General features: G+C 38.2%; 1 protein-coding gene across 2 annotated transcripts in view; it reads left to right on the top strand.

The window, feature by feature from the left end:
- The window catches only part of kif21b (kinesin family member 21B), a 140,952-nt gene that overhangs the window by 41,282 nt on the left and 75,363 nt on the right, over positions 1-24,307 (top strand). For both annotated transcript variants that reach the window (XM_079843745.1, XM_079843744.1), the window contains exons 2-4: positions 4,386-4,608; positions 9,205-9,387; positions 22,896-23,045. In XM_079843745.1, the coding sequence (XP_079699871.1) occupies positions 4,386-4,608; positions 9,205-9,387; positions 22,896-23,045 (556 nt within the window). The remainder of the gene's footprint in view (positions 1-4,385; positions 4,609-9,204; positions 9,388-22,895; positions 23,046-24,307) is intronic.

Genomic DNA, 24,307 nt, shown 5'->3' on the forward strand with positions numbered 1-24,307 from the left:
ATATCAACATAATTATTTAGCAAAGTGTTAGTAATCTCCCCGAGACGTTTATTATTTTATCTCACAGGAAATTATGAATCGCATGGCTCTTTAAGATAAACGGATCAAGCCAATAAGGATGTGCCTTCGACACGCACAGATCTGAACAGAACAGTTTTGAGGACTGTATTCGAGTATTTCTGTGGCTTCAGCTGGTCTAGGATCAGTGTTTGATGGCAGGTAAAGATGCGGTGCGTTTGTTCACAGCTTTAGAGCGGATGTGTAATCCTCCAGCGTGGGGGTTATTTTTAGTGTGTGACGCTCTCAGGGGAGCGCCTCATGTGTTGTGTTTGTCCTCCTGATCAATGCTCTATAGATTACGCTTCTCTTTTGACTGTGGAACGGGATAAAAGAGAGGCTGAGGCCCAGCTGAGGCCAGAGAGAGGAGGATGGGTAGATTTGGATAGATGTGTGTGTGAAGCCGAAAGGATTGAGTCTGCATTCTGTGGTGTGTGGCGTGTGTGTGACTGTGCATGTGTGCTCTTGTTAATTGATTATTCATGGTTCTCTCTCATTTCCTGCCGCATTCGGTCAGTTTGTGCATCCCTCACAGCTGTAGATGCTAATGATCAATGTCACACACAGAATTAGGCTTTAAATGTGACTAACATATGCTGCCTGTGTCTGAACTGCTACTGACTGCGTGTTTGTGGTCTATTTTATGTTTTGCTGATCTTGAAACAGAAGGGCCTTTTTTGCAGATTGTGGCGTGCGTGCACTTGGCTCTAAAAAATGGTCCCCAGAAGTTTGCTAAATATGACCAAAAATCATGTAAAATAAATACATGTATTAATATATATATATATATGAATATTTCTATTATATTATGTGTGAATGTGTATATTTGCATTCTATTTCTCAAATCTGATTGGCTGAGAGCCTTTTCAGCCATGTGATATTCCCCCAGTATCAGCACTGGTTTCACCGTTTGTATCACTTCGCTTGTGTCATGGACGAGCAAACCACCATCAAAAACTAATTACAAATTACAAATACTACTGTTATTCTGTCACGGAATGTATTTTTAAGAGTTTTTAGGTGAGAATGTAGTTATTTAGATCTCAAATATGCGAAGAAGTGCATCAGTTTTTGGTCAAGTCTCCTCCAGCACATCCCAAAGACTTTCAATGAATTTAAGGTCTGGACTCGTAGGTGAAAATGATTCTTCATGCTCCCTCAACCATTCTTTCACAGTTTGAGCTGATGAATCTTGACATTATCATCCTGGAATATGCCCATGATGTGTCTTCCTACGTGGTTGTTTAAGAAATGAAAAGCTACACACTCCAGGATAGTTCACCCAAAAATGAAAATCCTGTCCCTCATGTCGTTCCAAACCCGCAAGACTTTTGTTCATCTCCTGAACACTTCTGAATCTGAGAGCTTTCTGTCCCTCCATTGACAGCTATGCAACTACCACTGTGACGCTTCAAAAAGGTCATAAAGAGATCGTAAAACTAATCCATATGAATTGAGTGATTTAGACCAAATTTTCTGAAGACGTGATTGCTTTATATGATGAACAGATAGAATTTAGGCTTTTATTCACATATAAATGTTTATTTATTTATATTAAACCTTTAAAGTTGCACTCATTAACTTTTCTTGCTAAAACGCTTCACAAATTAAGAAAATGAAAAAAGAAATATTAATGGTTTTAATTTTTTTAAAGAAATACTTTTAAAATGTATTTGTTTTCTTACGGTGCAAAACATTTTAAAGAGAAAAATGACAGTATGTACGTTTAATTCTTAAAATACTGAAGGTTTTCTTTTATGGGTGGGGTTAGTGTTGGTCTGTAGTCATAAGAATTGATTAAGAATTGAAAAACAATAGCCTAAGCCTGTAGAATGTCCTCATTCAGGAGTGTTTGTCAGAAAGAGCAAGTGGTCAGTCCGTACGTAACATGTTCTCAGTGTTGCTTTGTCTCTCCGGCCCTTTTTTATTTGATGTAACTGAGCTAAGCCGTGTGTGTGTGTGTCTGTTAGTCAGTGTGTATCAGAGACAGGGGCATAGCACAAGATCCCAGGCCCTATGCATAGGCAGTCTTGATGGGCCCCCATGTTCCATGTTAAAATATATTCCAGACTTTTCAAGGGCCCTCTCTCCCCTTGGGGCCCTGGTAATCAGTACTGGTTTTACCCCCAGTTCGACGCCCCTGACCAGAGATGGAGGACAATAGGGCTGTTATCCAGGAGCGATGGGGTCTAACTTGGTGGTCATTACAATGCAGCTTAAAATTAGATTTCTACATTATCCAAACAAAATATGTTGCGCATCAACACTGATTGTTTTTCAGTTTTACCTTTTAATGAAAGTAACAAACAAGTTGTCCATAATGTTCTGAATGATAATACGAGATACAAGCTAAAGGCAAAAGTTGATTGTAATCAAAAGGGTAGGTTCCCCGTGATCTCTTTGAATTCAGCCTTGTTCATTTGTTGAAGATCATCTCAGTTGAACAGTTTACTTTGTCAGTTGATACAAATCGGTTCATAGTAGAGATGAATGTGTATCAGCTAATCAGAAATGCCCCAAGCAAAAGCTAATTGACTTGATTCAATTAATTGTTTAATGAATTAGTTTTTTTTTTTGCCTGGAGACTCAATTAACCTTGATGTTAATGCGAGAAGTGTTTGCTTATGAACCGTTAATGAACGTGCTTTAATTGTTGAAAATTGTTGATTATTACTTGATAATAATGAGGCCTTTGTCCTCATTTCCAGTTTTCCACATTACCATTGGTGCATTCATGTCATTTTAGAATTACTGTTATTGGGTGTTTTTTTTTGTGGTACTTTTGGCTGTGGTCTTAAAACAATTTCCACACGCTAACTAGAAATTTTACTTGTCCACTTACATTGTTACAGTCAATATTTCCATTTTCCTTTTAATACAGCTTCCAGCCTTCTTACAAATGATTAATGCATTTCCTTTGAATAGCCTCCAGTGGAACATTTGTCTATCAGAGCATCTGCTAATTACTTTCGAGATGTTGGAGGAGAGAATCGACTTCTCACTCTTCTCTCCAAAACTGCTCACAGTTCAGTGATATTCAAGTTAGGTGATTGAAGATATTTGAATATTGAAGTTCATCTTGGTGCTGGCACTGACCAGGTTTTATGATCAAGACACTATCTTACTCACATTCAAAATGCAGCTCTTTCGTGGTTGTTAGCTTTGTGACGCTCCCTGTGATGGTTGTTAATGGAAACAAGGTCTTCAAAGTGAATACTGAGGTTCGCTGTCTCTTTGCTGCAGTAGTTTCAGTTTTCGCCCACTATTCTTCTTAAGTTTTGCCATGGTTTGTGTATGCATGTAGTCATTCTCATAAAGACTGTTGCTCTTAAAACACCAGAACATTTTTCTGTTAAGGTTACAGACTGTCTTGCCAAACGGGCTCCCATGATTTACCCTTATTAGAAAAGTGACATAATTTCTCATTTTATCCACGGCTTAACACTGATGAACACAATTTACTCTACACTGATATACAACCTAGAGCAGTGGTTCCCAACCTGGGGTCCTTAGAGGGGCACGACAGTTTAACATGGATACGAAAACCCTTTCCGTATAATATCTAGGAATGCTCCAAATGATCGTCCACTTATCCGAAAATGTTGACAATTACTTCCATTGATTCTATACGTGGTCTCTCAGCTTGCTGATCACATAAACTGTTCACATTTTAATGTCGCAAAAGACGCTAAATTTACCTATTTAAACTTGTTTTTAACTATTCAGCTTGGGTGAAAGTATGGTGTATTATAAAAAACTAATGTAAACAGTCATGATATATAAACGTTCTTTTAGTTTATTATGTAATAGGCTTACACAGACAGGTATATGTTTTAGCACTACCCAAATCAAACCCGAGTGTGTAGGGTTTTTTTGCTGTCTTGTAAACATATCAAGCATAACTGAAACGACATGATCGGAGCTGTTCTCTTGGTTATTTGTGTTGTTGACCATTTACATGTGAATGTTGTACACACCCTTACGCTTGCGGTGTGAAAGAGCCATTACAGATTCGGTATCTACCTCCATTTCTCTCTGATATTTCTTTTATTTTTACTTAATAAGGTTTCCATTTATAATGCTGTACTATTAACCTAAGAGATAAAGATAGAGTTGTCTAGCCATACTGTCAGATGTTTGGCTTTATAAACATTGAACCATTTCCATTTTTGCCTCAGGTTCTTCTGTCTGTAGCTTTTCTATTCTCAGATTTATCAAATACAGCAGTTCCCACATGACATGGATGTAGTATATGTACTTGATATTTTGCCTTTTGTTGTCTTGTTCAGTTTTTTCACTCAGAATTGTTTTTTTGTTCTTTCCATCAGGATCCGGCCGCAGATGGCAAAGGAAAAGATCGAGGGATGTCACATCTGCACCTTGGTTACTCCCGGGGAGCCCCAGGTGCTCTTGGGTAAAGACAAGGCCTTTACGTATGACTTTGTGTTCGATTTGGACGCTCAGCAGCACCAGATCTACAGCGCCTGCGTTCACAAGCTCATTGAAGGCTGCTTCGAGGGATACAATGCAACTGTCTTCGCTTATGGACAAGTAAGGTCTACCACACTTGATTAAACGATGTGTATACCTGCATGTTTACACAGAGATTGTGATCCAGAAATGGCAGATGAGTTGTTTGAGACGGTTCAAAGATTAGCAAAGACGGCCACACATGCTCACACACTTTATCGGAATCATATTATGCCATTTTGTTTGCTTTATTCATATCGTCACCTAATTCATTTCTCTGAATACTAAGTATTAACACGCCACTATCAGTCCGCCGTGACCCCGTGACCTTACCCTCAGCGCTCTGGTGATGCGACAGCTGTGGGCGTCCTTGTGAGTTCCACTCGTCACAGGCTCTTCACGTTTAGAGCACCTATTGTGCGGCGCTCTGGGTTCATCACTCAAACTGTAACTCAGTGTGTTAGAAAATGTATGATAGTAGATGCGAGTCTAGTAAAACATGAGTGGACACTTGAACACCTGACAGGAATAGTTCTGCTAATGGGCAACCCTGCAGCAGGAGACACGAGTGCTATTTAAAAAGGACACAGTAGCTTTTTTTTTTTTTTTACAGTTTATAAAGAGGAAAACTATAGTGATAATTCCCTGTTTGTTATTCCATTTATCTGATATTAATAACTGATATGCACTGTCTGATACTAATAACACTTCTTATAAAGAGTTGCTTCAAAGTTTCAGCAGCTTGAAATTTTGAGCTGAAAATTTCATAAAACAATTTTCTGTCAGGACCACTATCGTCAAATATGATTGACTATTAGCAGCATACAGTTTGGACTGGTGGTATGGTTCTGTTCTGGGCAAGAACTCTCTGCGCATCCATGCAGCCTAGCATAGATAAGAGCAGGGTAGTGTTAATTTTGTCACCTATTTTTAATTTAGTCTTAGTCTTGTGCCAAATGTCCTTGTTAGTTTTAGTCTTTCACATATCTTTTTTTCTTTAAGTTTTAGTCGACTAAAAGTCTTGTCATTTTAGTCTAGTTTTAGTCAAAAGAAAACTCAATATATTGTGTGGCAAAATAAGTTACATAAAATACATAACCTGCATAATGTATGGGGCCACAACACCATTGCTAACTGCTAAAATCAGCATTAGCTTATGAGACGATGGGCACAAATATTGATTTCGATCTTGATTCAATATGAATTCATGTGTATATAGTAGAGCTGCAACTAACGATTATTTTTTCTGTCGACTAATCTAACGATTATTTTTTCGATTAGTCGACTAATCTAACGATTATTTTTCCAGATTAATCTTATTATTCTTTTTTACTGATTATTGTATTTCAAAGAGGGTAGTGAATTTATATATTATTTTAACATGAAATCAATGAATGATGACAATATTAATTGTATTTCAGGAAGGGTAGTGTACATAGTATGCCATTTTATAATGAAATATATGAACACAAGAAGCTTTTTAAACATAATATATAATGATACTATTCATCATAAAATGTATACAGAATAAGCCTAATTAGGAAAAGTTGTTTACTATAGTAGTTGAGTATGATTTACTTATTGATTTGTGTCAATAGTAAACGAAAATGCACTTGTATTTATCTGCAAAAGGTTCACATACAGGAGCTTTCAGCATAGTTTTTATTTATAACTAGTCGTCTATTTTGAAGATACATGTGCATAAACAACGACTAAAGCTGCCAGAAGTTTTTGCCCAAACTTCAAAGACACATTTAAATGATTAAAGCTAGAGGCATATCTTAACTTTAATGTTACTTTAATCATGTAAACTACCTATATACAGCAAGTTATTATGCATATGTGTTTGGGACAGAGCGGAACCAGGTCGCATTAACAGGAGATATATGCAGCCCATAATAAATAAAAGCACGAGACGTACTGGGGTCGGAGAAGAACCCAGGAAAATGTGACCGTCTGTTGCAATACACGCGCCACGGTTCAGCGAGACAAACACTGGCAGCAGGGTTGCCAGGTTTACACAACAAAACCCACCCAGTCGTTACTCAAAACTAGCCCAAAACAAGCCCAATCGCGTTTCGGGGAGGTTCTCTGGTAAACATCGCGTTCGGGGGGTTAAATATGTGTTTTTTTTTTGCTTCAACCCGCGGACATGAGACACAGCCCGCGGCAACAGTGTAGAAGTAGCCCAATTCCGCGGAAAAAAAGCGGACTTGGCAACACTGACTGCAGTGTGAAAGCTCCCGCTCTCCACGCGCACAGCACCTGCTCTGCCACCGCGCGCAGTGTGAAACCGGCGTTACAGAGCGAACAAAGCACAGTTTTATTCGGCTTCTGTTTAAAGTACTCCCACACTTTTGAATGTCGCGGTCTGGCTTTATATGATAAATGATCATTTTCACTATGCCCGGGAGCAGAAGCTGCCATTATTCTAGATCTTCTGTTCCATTCTAGAACGTAAATAATGTGCCGCCGACGCGTCGACGCATTTCACGCACGCGTCGTTGCAGCCCTAGTATATAGCCTCATGTACATATAAGGAAAAATAAGTTTGCCTTTTAGCACTGTTTTAAACTTTTTTGGGGTTAAATTATATTTGCTTGCATTCATTACTATCCACTATTATTAACATTTAAAAATTTCACAAATGCAGTTATGATCTGCAATACTTTTTTGAGCAACTAGACTACATGTATATTGATTAAAGAGCCATACAGGACACTAGTGGGTAATGGCATTACAAATGAAAATTGATTATTTTTCCAGCCACAAAATGACTTTAATTCTCCTATTTGAATTGGAATTCTCTATTTTAACCTTAATTACTACACTAATTGTAATATAAATAATACAAATATTAGAAGACAAACGTTTTAAGTGGTCATTAATGGACCATACTTATTGCACAAATAGTATTTAGTACCAAAAGATCTCCTCAAAATATTCAACAAATATTATTGAACTAAAATATAGGCTATTTATTTAAAAAATCGGTAAGGTGTATGGTCACATTTGACCACCAATGAGTATAAGTGTGACCAATTAGTAAGGAATACCTGAGGGCTAGATGCAATAAAAACGTTAACATTAATGTAAACAATTTTGCATCTCCACCACTCTCCATTATAAAATGATACTATAAATGTGGTTGACGTAATAATCAATGCACACTATGCTGTACTGTTTACCAAAAATTGCTGCAAATACCTGTATAGTGAAGCTGTTGTGTATCCGCTTAAGCCATTCAAATGTATTGACCATTGACACAGCGCTAGAAGTATTGAGCGCTACGTGAACCACGTGACCGCGCGTGCCGCCGCGAGATGACAGGCTGGCAGCAACAGGAGTCTGAGACCTGTACTTGAGCAACAGCGCAAACTCTTTCGGAATATTTAAACAGCTGAATATTCTATCTCGTGATGAAAAAGTAGAGACGATTGTAGACGAAAATGAAGAGATCTTAGTTCTATCTTAGTTTTTATTTTATGCAAAACATTTTAGTCTCGTCTTTTTTCGTCAACAACAATGCATGTTAATTTAGTCTTAGTCAGCATTTTTGGACATTGGTGCAGTCTAGTCATCGTTTCGTCTTCGTCATGGAAAAAAAGGTCATTGACGAACATATTTAGTCTCGTCTCGTCTGACGAAATTACCACTAGAGCAGGGAGAGCAGCAGTAACCCCCCTTAGGGTAAACAGAACACAACCAACATAATGTATTGCAGATATCATTGATGTCAATATTTAAATGTACAAAATGATTCGGAAATTCAAGGGGAATCAGAATAACAAATCCTGACTGGACGAGAGGAGGAGCTGGGGATGGAGTAGGGTAAATGAGCTCTGGAGAAACACGATAGCTGCCGATAGTACTGAAGGAGCTTATATATGTATGCTGTGATAGACTTCATATTCCTATAGGTATAGCTGACAGTCAGCTGATGCGAGCTTGACTAACGCGAACTGACGCTACGCTTTATAATATTTTTTAGGTTATCGGCCAAAATAGACATTTGGCAAAAAATCATGACTAAAAATATTTAACAGATTGTATATAAATAACTTTGAGATGGAGAAAAAGCAGTGTGCATATTAAATTACCAAATTTTCAAAACAATAATTTGTATTAAATTATTTTTGTAATAATGTAATGATTTATGTTTTATATTAATTTAAATAGAAGATGTATGTAATTCATGATATAACTACAGTTTTGTCATTTTATTTAAACAGTATTGTATCAAATTGTTGAAGCATATTTGCTTATTGTAAAGTTATGCCAATCGAAGGAAATTAGTGTAATCACTTCACTTTTATAAATGTTAAATATTATGACATTTAATAAAATGTATAATGTAGTATTTTTTTGCAGCTTTCAGCACTGTGGGTCAAGAATTTAAGAATTTTAAGAATTTCTGTAATGCATTATATAATAAAATTTAATAACAGCAAATGAGACGTATTCAAAATTGTTAATTGAATACGTACCCAAGAAATCTTTTCAAACAAAAAATTAACCATGGACAAAGCTTTGATGCTGAGAAGAATCTTAAAATGACTTCTTAAAATGAATCTTAAAATGAATCTCTATGAATCTTAAAAATATTGCCCAGTCGCTTAATCACTAGTTGTAAATGTGTGTTTTGTGTACATGTGAATGTCTTGCTCTGTCGTGCAGACTGGTTCAGGAAAGACCTACACCATGGGCACTGGATTTGGCGTAAGCGTGACAGAGGAGGAGAAGGGCATCATCCCTCGGGCAGTGCAACAGCTCTTCCAGGGCATCCAAAAGCGCAGACTAGAGGCACAGAGCGCCGACGTTCCCCCGCCAGATTTCAAAGTCAGCGCCCAGTTCTTGGAGGTGAGAATAAATATAAATAAATAGAACAGTGGGAGTTTTGCTGCCATTTAGGTCTCCTTATGGTGTTAATTATTATGATTGTGTAGGAATTTTTTTTTTTTTTTTTACAATTTTCACTCAAAAAAATCATGTGAAGTACATGGTTGTGTGACACTAGTGGCATCTAGAGAAATTACAACAATAGCATATTTTCAAACAACCTTGCAAACGCCCCTTTTGTGCGTCACATGCCTTCCCCCAACTCAAACCGCACAAACACATCTCTTACGAGTGCTTGTGAAGGCATGTCTCAACAGGTTAATATATGCAGGGGTGCACATAACTTTTTTGGTCTGGTTCTCAAAGAAGCACCTGGAGATGCTGCTTGGTGCTCACACTTTACTTGGCACATTTATCCTACAAGCTCAGGGCTCCAGACTAACTTTTTTCACTAGGAGCACAGTGGCCCCCAACTGAAAATTTTAGGGGCGCACACCGTAAATCAACATGCTAACCAAATCTACTAATGTCCACTGTATTACTAATAGGGATCGGTATCGTTAAGGTTTTAATGGTATTACTACTCTTACCGATACTGCTTATCGATCCGGTACTTTAACAGTATTCTTACCGCTTCTTTTTTATTATACTTTTATTATACTTATAACATAATTAAGAACATAATTAACATGGCTTTATAATCTGAAAAGTAAATTATCTATAGCAAAATAAACCGCAAAGTTTGAACAAAAATATAAAACATCTATTTGTAAATGGACCAGTGTGCAGGCATTCAGAAGGTCTGCTAACATTATTACAGTAAAGAGCAAACCTACAAAGAAATCTAATAAAGTAATGAAATGTAAAATAACACTGTATAAATTGATAGATTAATGCTTATAAAAGCTAAAGTTATTAATTCAAGAGATGTGAATATTTTCTATTTGCCTTTTGTTCGATTCGAATTAATGGCTCAATCGTCAGCAGGTTTATTAGACGCTGCCCCTTTAAGACCGAATGCAGAACTAAAACTATCATATTCTCCTTTTTCTCCAAACTATTTACGCTCATTTAAGATATAAACTGTTAAAGTAACTACTCTCCAATCCGGTCATTTTGACACAGGCTATTTGTGTATTTGATGGTTTAGACCAGGGGTCGGGAACCTTTTTGGACCAAAGAGCCATTTTTTTTATTTTTGGTTAATGCATTTTTCCAAAAGAGCCACAGAAAAAATAATATTAAATTATTATTAAAAAACAAGCTTTTTTTTCCCAATAAAATTTCAACAATAGTAATTATTAGGTCCATAACTAAAAACAAACACATATGCAGCAAACAATAAATAAGTTGCAATATGGAATTAATTGTGCAGGGCTTTGTGAGGTTGAGTTATAAATCCTCTTCGTGTTTGTGAACGCACACAGTGCTTACATCTACTGTGTTAACGTGAATACTCGACATATCATTTTGATATATTTCTGTAGCCTATTAATTTGACATGCAGCCGAGGACAAAGCTGTGCTTGTCCGTGTTGCGCTCGGAGCGCGTGCACAGCATCCTGTCAGTAATTCAGTTGTCTTTCGTGACTTATCACGCTTTTATCATTTGTTTTCGTCAACTGAAATCTGCGTGGATTATCATAAATACACATTTATTTATCACAAGGGTCTCTGCGGCAAAAGCGAAAGTAGGCTACCCGCGGGTGATGTTTCGAAATGTCTCTTCCACAGCAGAGCACCAGTTTCAATAAAAGGATATATTAACGTTTATATAGCCTACTTTTACATTTTCGCTGCTGTTCAAAAAATGGTTTTCAGTTACCTTTAACAAGCAACAGCTGCGTGAATCCCAGTGCAGAAGCTGTTACCACAGAAACGCAAGTGGTTATTGATTGCTGTCGCGACTCGTGACACTCGTGAACAGCACTGAACGCGCACGGCCGGTACAACTTGAATATTAGCTATTATCATATGTTTCATTAACTTCGGTAGGCTGTACAAGGGAATTGTAACTGGCAGCTTTTTTTCTGCAGAGAGCGGATCTCAGTTGATGCGTCTAATTTTTTTTATCGATAATTTGTTGGTAAAGGGTGAGAGACCTGAGCCACATTATTTTTGTCAAAGAGCCAGGTGTGGCTCGCGAGCCATAGGTTCCCGACCACTGGTTTAGACGCACACGAAGCCTAAAATATAAAGTGCAAGTCGGTCCATTTCGCAGCACACACGCCGCCTTGAAGTTGGAAACAGCGTCTCTTGCGCGGATTATTGTGCATTTAATATCTCTTTATTATCAAACACATCCCGCAGTTTAGCAACAGTAGAGACTGCAGTTTACAACAATCACTGAATCTGACGTTTAGTTTAGGTTTAAGGAGAAATGACAGCGCAAGGCTGTGAAGGGAAGGATGAGCTCGACGAACACGGCACTGAACACGGCTATAGGAATAGTTTCTCCAGTACCGACTGCAGGCAAATTTACTGGTCGTACATGTGCGACTGGATTTAAAATTCAGTCGCACACTCTCAAATTTTAGTCGCAAAATGCGACCATTTAGTCGCACTCTGGAGCCCTGAAGCTATGCAAATCCTTTCCTCGTGACTGCTCTCTTCACTATCTTCATTTCTCTCGAACATGGCAGATGATGATGTAGGCCTGCTTCTTTCTCCCTGGTTAAGCTTGTGATTTGCTATTTGCATCCACAAGTCAACATCTGGCTTTGGGTCAAAAGTCTCTGTTGTCATCTTAGATAAGTGAATGTGCATCAAAGATGACAGGCAGGGTCTGTACGTGCTTTTTATTATAATGAGACATGAAAATCCCCTCTCGCATGCAGAATATAGGTTAGTAAGGTAGCAAATATAGGTTCATCTTTTTTTTTTTTTTTCTCCCAAACTTTATTTAGATTTTTTCCATATTAACAGAATACATTACACAATTCCAGATACCAATGTAATATCATCAATACGTAATTAACTCTGTCTCATTGGTGTTATAGAGACGTCCAAAGAGCAAACAGAGCTAGAAAAAGGTTGAATGTAAGTTGAGCAATTAAACAAAGGAAATATACAATTATGACATTGGCAAATTGGGTCAAAACAACATTTCGTATGTGAGAATAAAACAGATAATAAACAAGAACAACAACATAACAAATATATATATATATATAAACACATATATAAACACATATATAAACACATATATAAACACATATACATACACAAAAGAAAAAAAAGAAGAAAAGGGGTTGGTCATCCAAAAACATATTCCAATTAATATCACATGCTAAAGCGATATTAACAGGCGCTTAACCATTTCACTTTCGTACACAATCTAGGAAGGGGCCCCAAATTTTATAGAAATTATCAGAAGATCCCTTCATTGTATGTCTGATTTTTTCTAGTTTGATGAAAGTAAAGATATCATTGATCCATGAAGAATGAGTAGGAGGTGTAGGCGATTTCCAATTTATTAAAATTAGGCGTCTTGCCAGAAGAGTGACAAAGGCTACAAAATCAGTCTTATACTTGGGCATGTCAATTGAAAGAGAGAGCGTACCAAATAAAGCTGTGACAGGTAAAGGATTAACATAAATTCCAAGAACATCAGATAATGTTTTAAAGGGGTGGTAAACCACGATTTCACTATTCTAACTTTAGCTAACGTGTAATGTTGCTGCTTGAGCATAAACAACATCTGCAAAGTTACAACGTTCAAAGTTTAAAGCAAAGGGAGATATTTGCTTTTAAAGAAATCAGTTTCTAAGAACTACAGCAAACGGCCAGCAGGCGACTACACACATTCACCCAGGTTTTGCTGACATCACCAGGCCCAATATTTACATAAACCCCTCCTCCGGGGAATATGAAATAAGGGGGGGTGAGGCCATTTTGTATCGCGGCGCTGTTGTGGTATAGTAGGCTGGAGTGTTGTTGCCGCGATGCCAAGGAAACGCTGTTATTTTCATCCGGATTGCAGGTCTGGGGTACTTGCTCTGTTCAGCCTTCATAGGGACGGGGGTGCGTTGCAGAGCGTTTAAAATAAAACATGTTATATGCACGTGTGTTTGAGTCAGCGGGGAATCAGGCGCGCGCAGGGCTCCCTGCACTGCAGCACATCTAACAGAGGAAAACATCCACCGTCTTCGCGATTTCAATGCCAGATTTGCACAACGTCAGCTGCGTGAAAAAAACACTGCCGGTGCGTGGATGCATGACGCGCGCGCTGCACATTTCACGGAGGACAACACAAACTTCCACAAACTTCGCGAGTTCAATACAGGATATGCACAACGGCTTGTCCTGAAAGCTGGATTTACAAACAGAAGCTGTTCACGGGCCACAACATGTAAGTCTGATTTATTTTTCATCGATGTGTTTTCCTGTAATAGGTTGTAGCAAGGAAGTAAACAGATGACAGCGCTGTTCTGCAAACCAGTCTGTTAAATGCTCATTCATACTTAACATTATCCGACGAACACCTATCGTTACAAACACTAACGTTAAAATCTCAACAGCGAACCTGGCATTAGTGTAAATGATTCTTTGATTAGAGCTTTTATGTATTGTTTATCTACAGGCATGCTAAACATGGTTCTGTGTGTGATTTGGCTAACTTACTAGTTAAAGCCAGTGCTTAGTGTTTGTTTTGGGTTAGTTCTTGTGACAGATATTTGGCTATAATCGTTCTAAAAATACAAAAGTTAAAGTGCCATTCAGTAGCGATCATTATAGATCCGCAGTCTTTACTCTTGAGGACTGAACAGGTTCTGCTCGATCATCTTCACTCAAATGTTCTGGGTCTGATTCGGGCTCAGATTGGTATGGTTTTATTGACGCCGTTGTTTCTAACACTGACCAAAGCACAGCCTCCGATAAAGGTAAGGGGCGTGACGTTTCCGACATACGTGCACTAGGCGTTTAGCGAATCACAACACACTGGGCCAGCTAACCAATCTGAGCCCATCGCGTATTTTTGAGGGACTGGCTTCATACAACCCGGAAAGCATCAGACCGTTTTACAAGGAGGGACAGAGCAGTGTAGAATAAAGGTCAAATATATGAAAAATAAGGCAATTTTTTTTAAAACGAAGCATGAACACATGTTACAGTGCACCCCACAAACACAGTCAAGCCTTCAAAAGAATGTGTTTTACCACCCCTTTAAAGATCAGAGACCAATATTTATGTAGAGATGGACAAGACCAAAACATATGCGCAGTAGATGCAGGGGCTTGATGACAGCGATCACAGATGGGATCTACCTCAGAATATATTTTAGAAAGTCTAACTTTGGTCCAGTGGGTGCGATGAAGGATTTTACACTGCATCAGACAATGTCTGGCACAGAAGGATGAGGAGTGCACACGACCTAAAATCTTTTCCCATAATTCTTCTGAAATATTTTCTCCTATGTCCTCCTCCCACTGAGATTTAATAGATGCAAGTGAGCTTCCACGTAAGGAGCAGATTGCTTCATAAAAATGTGAAATCATACCCTTCAAAACATGGATTAATTTGAGGAAGGAGTCAATAGGAGTGACACTAGGGAGGCTGGGAAACTGAGGGTGTATATCCCGAACAAAACTACGAACCTGCAAATATCTAAAAAAATTTTGTTTGGGCAATGCATATTTTTCCTGTAATTGCTGGAAGGACGCAGATACATTATCTATATAAAAATCCTTAAATGTTATAATACCCAACGCCGACCACTGGGAGAAAGTCCTATCCATTAATGATGGAACGAAAACAAAATTTGCTGATATAGGTGCCGAAATAGAGGAGGTTTGTAAACCAAAGTGGCGTCTGAATTGCCTCCAGATTCTCAATGTCGTTTTAACAATAATATTTTTGGTATAAGGGGAGGATGAGCATTTAATGGGAGCATGTACTAAGGCTGCTAGCGAAGTAGGCATACATGAGGTAGCTTCCATGTTGAGCCATACAAATGAATCGTGAAAAAAATCTTGATTTAACCAGTATTGCATGACCCTAAGGTTTGTAGCCCAGTAATAAAACTGAAAGTTAGGTAGGGCCATTCCCCCAAGTTTTTTAGGTCTTTGAAGAAAAGCCTTATGAATTCTGGGGATCTTTTTATTCCAAATAAAACCCAGAATTAGGGAATCAATTTGATGAAAAAAATTTTGAGAAAGGAAAATGGGTATGCACTGAAAATAATAAGAGAATTTTGGAAGGATATTCATTTTAACCGAGTTGATTCTTCCAGCTAAGGACAGGGGACGCAGTGACCAGCGCTCAAAATCTTTCACCATCTGGAGAAGCAAATTAGCAAAGTTATATTTAAAAAGGTCTTTAAATGTATCTGTGATGCAAACTCCAAGATAGGTAAATCTATGTTGGGAGGTCTTAAATGGAAATGTATGTAAAGGGTATTTCCTAGCTGCCAAGTTCAGTGGGAAAATCTCACTCTTGCTAAGATTTAATTTGTAACCAGAAATTGAACCAAAGGTCTTTAAGACACCAAGTGCCGTAGGTATTGACCTATCCAAATCTGAAATATAGAGAAGAAGGTCATCCGCATACAAAGACACCTTTTGTTCTGTACCTAATCTATTTATGCCCATTATAGAAGACTCAGATCGCAGTGCAATAGAGAGGGGCTCAATAGCAATGGCAAAGAGAAGCGGACTCAGAGGGCATCCCTGGCGCGTGGACCGGTGGAGAGGAAAATATCCTGAACGAGTATTATTGGTTCTGACAGAAGCTTCTGGGCCAGAATACAGTAACTTCAACCAAGAAATAAATTTGTGACCAAAACCAAATTTTCCTAAAGTATAAAAAAGATACTTCGACTCCACCCGGTCAAATGCTTTCTCTGCATCTAATGAAATTACAGCCTCTGGGACAACAGAAGTAGAGGGATTGTATACAATATTAAACAGTCTCCTAATATTAAAAAAAGAATGTCTATTTTTAATAAACCCAGTCTGATCCGGAGATATGATGGATGGTAAAATGGACTCTAAACAAACTGCCAACAATTTTGATAAAAGTTTAAAGTCAACATTAAGAAGACTGATTGGGCGGTAAGAAGTGCAATGTAAGGGATCTTTATTCTTCTTTAATATCAAAGAGATAAAAGCCTGATTGAGTGTTTGAGGGAGCTTTAGTGAATCAAATGATTCAACATACATGTCGATCATCATGGGTGCCAATTTGTTTAAGAATTTTTTATAAAACTCTGTCGGATACCCATCTGGCCCTGGGCATTTTCCATTTTGCATAGAAGTAACAGCTCGAGTGAGTTCTTCTATAGTTATAGGTTCTTCCAAATGAGCAGCAGAGTCGATAGTGGGTATATTTAGTTTGCTAAAAAAAGCATCAAAAGCAAGGGGGTTATCAGTTTGTTCAGATGTATATAGAGAAATAAAATGTTCTTTAAAATGATCATTAATTAGCTGAGGATCTGTTGTTAACCCTGATGAGGTTTGAATCTGAGGGATGAGATGAGAGGATGAATCCTGTCTTAATTGATGGGCCAGCAGTTTACTTGCCTTATCACCCTCTTCATAGTACTTGTATCTGGATCTAAGCATTGAATTCTCTGCATAGCATGATGAAAGAACGTCAAATTCTGCCTGTAAAGCAAGACGTTCCCTGTATGTATCTGGGGATGCAGAAACTGCATAGATACGATCTTATATGGGCAATTTTCTGAACAATCTCTGATAATTTACGTTTCCTCATTTTTTCTTTATATGCAGTGTATGAGATGATTTCCCCTCTTAAGTATGCCTTCATAGTTTCCCAAAGGAGAGATGCTGAAACATCTGAAGACTTGTTTGTTAATATAAACATATCTATCTGATTAGACACAAATTCCACAAAATGCTCATCTGACAACAAATGGGTATTTAAACGCCACGGTGGCCGTGTACCATCAAGTTCCTTAATACAAATCTTCATACTAACTGGGGCATGATCTGAAATGACAATAGCATTGTATGAGCATAGCTCAACTGAAGAAATTAACCTGTTATCTATCAAAAAAAAGTCAATCCGAGTAAAAGTGTGATGAACCTGAGAAAAGAAAGAGTATTCTTTCCCAGACGGGTTAAAAAAGCGCCAAGGGTCCGAGACCTTAAACTCCTCCATAAAAGATTGAATCACCTTTGCAGACTTTGATGGTGTATTATGCCTAACAGAGGAACGGTCTAGTTTGGGTTTAATCCAGCAATTAAAATCACCTCCCAAAATAAGATGTTGGGAGGAGGTATCCGGCAGTACAGAAAATAAATGTCTGAAAAAATTATCGTTATCCCAGTTAGGCGCGTAAACATTAGCGAGAATAACTGGGAAATTACTGATTTTACCTGTGACAATGACAAATCTCCCATTGCCAGCAGCCATATCACCCTGCAGCCCAAGACTGGTTTCCCACTGAAGCTAAGCAGGGCTGAGCCTGGTCAGTACTTGGATGGGAGACCAACTGGGAAAACCAGGTAGCTGCTGGTAGAGGTGTTAGTGAGGCCAGCAGGGGGTGCTCACCCTGTGGTCTGTGTGGGTCCTAACACCCCAGTATAGTGATTGGGACACTATACTGTAACAAGCACCGTCCTTTGGATGAGACGTTAAACCGAGGTCCTGACTCTCTGTGGTCATTAAAAATTCCAGGATGTCCTTCGATAAAGAGTAGGGGTGTAACCCCGGCATCCTGGCCAAATTTGCCCATTGGCCCCTCTCCTTCATGGCCTCCTAATCATCCCCATATATACAGATTGGCTTCATCACTCTGCCTCCTCTCCACCAATCAGCTGGTGTGTGGTGGGTGTTCTGGCGCAAAATGGCTGCCGTCGCATCATCCAGGTGGATGCTGCACATTGGTGGTGGTTGAGGAGATTCCCCCTTCTATATATGTAAAGCGCTTTGAGTGCCTAGAAAAGCGCTATATAAATGTAACAAATTATTATTATTATTGGGATCTGCTATGACATCAGAGCACACAAAAGGAACTGACCTGTGTATAAGAATTGCAGCCCCTATCCCCTAGCTTTACCCTGAAATTTGGAGTGGAATACCTGCCCAACCCATCTTCTCCTTAGCAATAGGTGGTCATGAACTTTAAGATGTGTTTCTTGAAGATAGACAATGTGGGCTCCTAACTGCTGGAGGTGATGTATTATCTTGCTGCGCTTAACAGGATTGTTCACTCCATTACAGTTCCAACTTACAAATGTGAAATTCCTCCCACTTAGATACTGCGTCATTTGAGATTGTGTCATACACGATATGGATCAAATTTTGAATGTGGAATAATTATTTGCTGTGAAATTAACAAAAATTGAGCAGAGACAAAAAAAAAAAAAAAAACACCTACAAGAACAGCAACAGAACCCCTTTTCTCCCACCCACCCTCCCTGGCAGAAGCATCTCCCCAAACGGGACACATGCACTTTACCTTTAACACTCAGACAGCTACAATTAACTCTATGCCGCCTGGGAGAAGGTGCATTGATAATAATAATAATAATAAAATCAAAGAAATAAAATTAGCACAAAGCAATATAAACAGAATTAAACTTCCTCCATAACACCAATAACATGTGGACCTGTTAAACTACCACAATTATACTAAAAGAAATAACAATCGAAGGCAAGTTATCGAGCCGAATGACACTATTTAGTCATGTTCTGTCAATGCACCTTGAGCAAATGTTTAAAGCCAATCTAACTACATGATATTTACCTCAGGTACTTGCAGGTAAGACAGTTTTTTTTATAAAGTCCGATGCGGCGGCCGGGTCCTCAAACTTGTGTACAGCACCATTGGATAGAGTGATCCGCAACACAGTGGGAAACAGAAGGCCAAACTTAACCCCGGGGCATGAGTGAAGGAGACGTTTTGAGTCTTTGAAAGCAGCTCGTTTCTTCACAACAGCCGTTGTGTAATCCGCAAAGACAGATATCTTATTCCCATCGTGAATCAGAGGAGATAACTGCGCGGCGCGTCGTAGAATCTCATCACGGGCTTGAAAGTAGTGAACTCTTATGATAAGGGGACGGGGGGGCTCCCCCTTCCTTGGCCTCTCGCGCAGTGTGCGATGTGCCCTGTCTAGTAGAGGTTTCTCCTGGAAATGCAGCAAGCTCTGCAAAAGCTGAGAGATGAAGTCAGTTGGATGCGAACCCTCAACTCCCTCAGGTAATCCAACGAGGCGAATATTGTTCCTTCTGGATCTTCCCTCCAGATCTTCACATTTGGCATCCAGTTGTACCACCTGTTTTTGGAGCGTGGAAATCGCGGATTGCATTTCAGTTATGCGATCACTGTGATCAGATGCTGAACGTTCCAATTCTCTGACAGTGTCAGCATTAGCGTCCACTTTCTGCTGCAAAGGGCCTAACCAGTCCTTAACTTCTTGTCTGACCGTGTTAATCTCTGACCGTAAGTCCGATGATAATGAGTCAATTTTCTTGCAAATATCATTTTTGACCGACTCCAACATGCCCTGAATGAGAGTTATGTTTGCAGATGAACTATCGGTAGGGTTGATGTTTGCTGAGGCCCCTTCAGCATCCTCCGGCGAGTGTGCAGTTTTGCCGCGGCCGCTCTTACCCGCATCGGTTTTCGCTCAAGATGACGACATACTCGTGACTTACAGTCAAAATAAGTGATCCTTCGAATGTTAGTAAACTAGTTTAACAACTTGTAAAAGAAATTATACAAAACTGTGCAAATAAATGCTTAAATGAAGCACTTTCTCTCAGAGCCGCGGGGAAACACGTCTTACATACTTGCCAGAAACAGCGCCCCCCCTAGGTTCATCTTTTTGTATACTTTTTATTTTATTAACATTAAAGGATTAGTTCACTTTTAAATAAACTTTTGCTGATAATTTACTCACCTCCATGTCATCCAAGATGTCCATGTCTTTTTTTCTAAAGTCGAAAAGAAATGAAGGTTTTTGGTGAAAACATTCCAGGATTTTTCTCCATATAATGGACTTCAATTGGCTCCAAACGGTTCAAGGTCCAAATGACAGTTTCAGTGCAGCTTCAAAGGGCTTTAAACGATACCAAACGATGAATAAGGGTCTAAATCTAGCAAAACGATCAGTTTCTGTGAGAAACCGAGCAGTATTTATGCTATTATTTTACCTCTTATCAGGCGAACGTGATCATCTCTGAGCTCCGCCATAACTTCCGCTAAGTGAGGTCAAAATACGAGCGTGGTCATAGATATATCGATCGTAGATGCCTCATTCCATTGATCCGTACAAGCGCTAATGTTCTCACAGAAACTGATCGTTTTGCTAGATGAGACCCTTATTCATCGTTTGGTATCGTTTAAAGCCCTTTGAAGCTGTACTGAAACTGTAATTTGGACCTTGAACCGTTTGGAGCCCATTGAAGTCCATTATATGGAGAAAAATCCTGGAATGTTTTCATCAAAAACCTTAATTTCTTTTCGACTGCAGAAAGAAAGACATGGACATCTTGGATGACATGGGGGTGAAATAAATTATCAGCAAAAGTTTATTTAAAAGTGAACTAATCTTTTAATGACAGACAACAGCAGGAATATTAGGCTGCTGTTAGGCTACTTTAAGACTAAATGCACGGACCTAATATACTGACACGCATCCAGTTTCTTTCTCAACTGTTCACTTATTACATAACCGAGAGAATTTTGTGTGTATGTGTCTGTTGAAGTCGTTGTGTGCGGCTGTGCGCACAGATAACAGCGATTTTCGCCTCTTCTTCTGCGCTTTAAAGCGTTTTAATGTGTAAATTGGTAAGACAAAACACGTCCAAATGATAAACTTTCACTCTATGATGGTTAAACTTAGCAGTTAATCCGTGAATCACATGCGTGCCGAACCGCGGGGCCTGGAATGTACAGCAACTGCAATCCGTTGCTCCCCTAATAATTAATAAACACGCTTATCATGATCGCTATCTTACCATAGATGGAAAAAAATCCTACTCCTGTAAGTAAATGTGTCCATGTCCCCAAAAATGTTGGTATTCAAAAGCGCTTCCCTCCACGTTTTTTGCTGCGCATTGTTTATGTGCACCCCTGAATATAGGCTACTTTCCATAAAAGGTCCAACATATTAGCAATACTTAGCTGTGTTGCTATGCGTCACGAATAAGCAATTGAGTAGACACTGTCTAGACTGAACCCAAGTGTATCGCTTAAGATAAAACCATCCACCATATTTGCATTTTTTGACATGATGCACCACAACTGTGTGAGTCTGTCTACACTAGACACCAAGTAAACATTATAAACTGGTATATTTGTCTTTCTGAACGTGTGCATGATGATGATGATGGCATTGAAGCGTCCATTGTAGTGCTTTGCATCACAATGCCCTGTTCGCTGTGACGTGTTCATGCTCTGTTTATTCTTTGAAGGTCCAAATGCAGTGAATTTTGGCTTGACCTTCAGTAAGCCTGAAGCTGTACAGTAGCCACGCTCCAAACTCTCGCTATTGGTTGAACTGGAAAGAGACAGATCTTAGAGGACTGCTCTCGATGTTTAGATGGTGCCTGGGAGATCAATGGCATACTAATAGTAGCCTTTGAACAATAAACTGGGTTCAGAGAATGTATTTTAACATAAAAATACATACTTCACCTTTAAGTAGAATGACTGAAATAGCATTTTCTTGTAAAACATTCTGCATTAAAGGGATAGTTCACCCAAAAATGATTTACTCACCCTCAAGTCATCCTAGGTGTATATGACATTCTACTTTCAGACGAATGCAATTCCTGGCTCTTCCAAGCTGTTGGCAGATGACTGGAGTCCCAGTGTCTTCTTGACTCGATTCATCGTCTCGTAACGATTGTGATTGAGAGGGACATGGAGAAAACCCCCTCGCAAGTCCATATTTATTCAATATCAGTCATTAGCGCCGACATCAGGCGAGGAGGAGGCGCTCAGCTGCCAGGGTGTACAGACAGCAGCGTTGCTGTAAACCGATTACCCCCTTCCTCGTGTGAAGTCCTGGCTTAGGTAATGAGTTTAAACCTGTAACAGGGCGTTTTAACGATCCGTGCCGCTTGCTGTCTGGCACAGGCTGCTGTTTGTTCAGCAGAAAGTCGGCGCACCGCGGGGAAGAACTCGTCAGATTTGTCTTGCGTCCTGCGGCTGTGAACGGACGGCGTCCCCCGGGGCGGCTTTAATAAGGCATTAAGATGCTCTTATTTCATTAGTCTCGTCCTTTCCAGAAGTCCTTTTTGCACTTTGTACATTGTTTTTCTATGTTAGCAGTTTGATTTATTGCTTCGAACCCTAAATTGATTTTATCAAGTCCCTCTGTGTCACTTCCCCAAGGAAGGGACGCTGGGAAAAGCCCCGTTCGATTCTTTCTCTTTTTTCATTCTGTCTCCAGTTGCAGTCTTGCTGTTATGTCGTGAATTACGTTATCATTATTCATCATTTCCTTCTCCATCAGCTTGTGTGGTCTCTGGGCTTCCCGAGGTCAAAGATGCAGGGCTCTGGCCTTTTGACCTTTGCCCCCTGAAGGTCACAGAGTGTGTGTATTTGTCCTGCAGCTCTATAACGAGGAGATCCTGGACCTGTTTGACAGTGCACGCGATCCTGAGGCTCGAAGCAGGAAGTCCAACATTAAGATCCACGAGGATGGGAGCGGAGGGATCTACACCACAGGAGTGACCTCCCGGCTGGTCAGCTCCGAGGAGGAGGTCAGATATCTGTCCGCTGTGGACTCGTCCAGCCTGGGCTATCTTGCAGGAGTCATTTGTCTACATGAAATTAAAATTGACAGTATTTTGTTTCTTTAAAGAAATCTTGGTATTAGTGTGCACGGTTCATTAGTGCACAAGTGCACACCATTCAAAAAAATGTAAAGCTGTGTACATTTTGCCACGGTCTAAACAGAGAAAAATCATTTTAACCCAATAATATATTATATTAAAAATGGCAGCTAGTCTTGCTACAAGTTAGTAGTTTTAAATCTAGTCAAGCTAACTGCATTTAAACCAACAATTAGAGTAGAAAGCTCCATCATTTTAATATAATTAGGTTGAAAACACAGTGACGAACTGAAGCATTTAATAAATATTATTTCAATATATTCATTTTGTAATTAATATGTATTATTGTAATTAATATTATAATATTACTTTGGATATCACTGCAAGAAGTGATATACAAATATGACCCTCAAAGCATCTTATTTAAACAAGTTTTATTATTATTATTATTATTATTATTATTATTATTATTAATAATAACAATGTTTGTTTAATTGTAATACAACAAATAATATAATGTTTATTATTATTATTATTATTATTATTATTATTATTATTATTATTATTATTATTATTATTATTATTGTTATTGTTATTATTATTATTAGTAGTGGTAGTACTATATATTTAATATATATTTTAATAATAAATAACACAATATTTAAAATATACTAATATTAATATGATGTTAATTCTTAGTATTATGAATAGTAGTTGTAGTGTATATTAAATATTAACAACAATTATTTAATATAGATGACAAGTACTACTACTATAATAATAATATAATATTACATATTATCGTTATTAATCGTTATTAATGTTAATTATATGGTTTTTGTGTGTGCGTGTATGTATGTGTGTGTATATATATATATATATATATATATATATATATATATATATATATATATATATATATATATATATATATATATATATATATATATATATATATATATATATATATATATATATATATATATATATATATATATATATATATATATATATATAAATACTAGTGCTAAAACGTACTATAATGTCAAATATTATTATTATTATTAATAGTAGTTGTAGTTATATATATTATATATTACATATTTTTTATTAATATTTAATTTAGAGGATGACTAGGATTTCTGCAATATTATTATTATTTATTTATTATTATTATTACTATTTATTTA

The sequence above is a fragment of the Gobio gobio genome (genome assembly GCF_949357685.1).
Source record: "Gobio gobio genome assembly, chromosome: 19".
NCBI lineage: Eukaryota > Metazoa > Chordata > Actinopteri > Cypriniformes > Gobionidae > Gobio > Gobio gobio.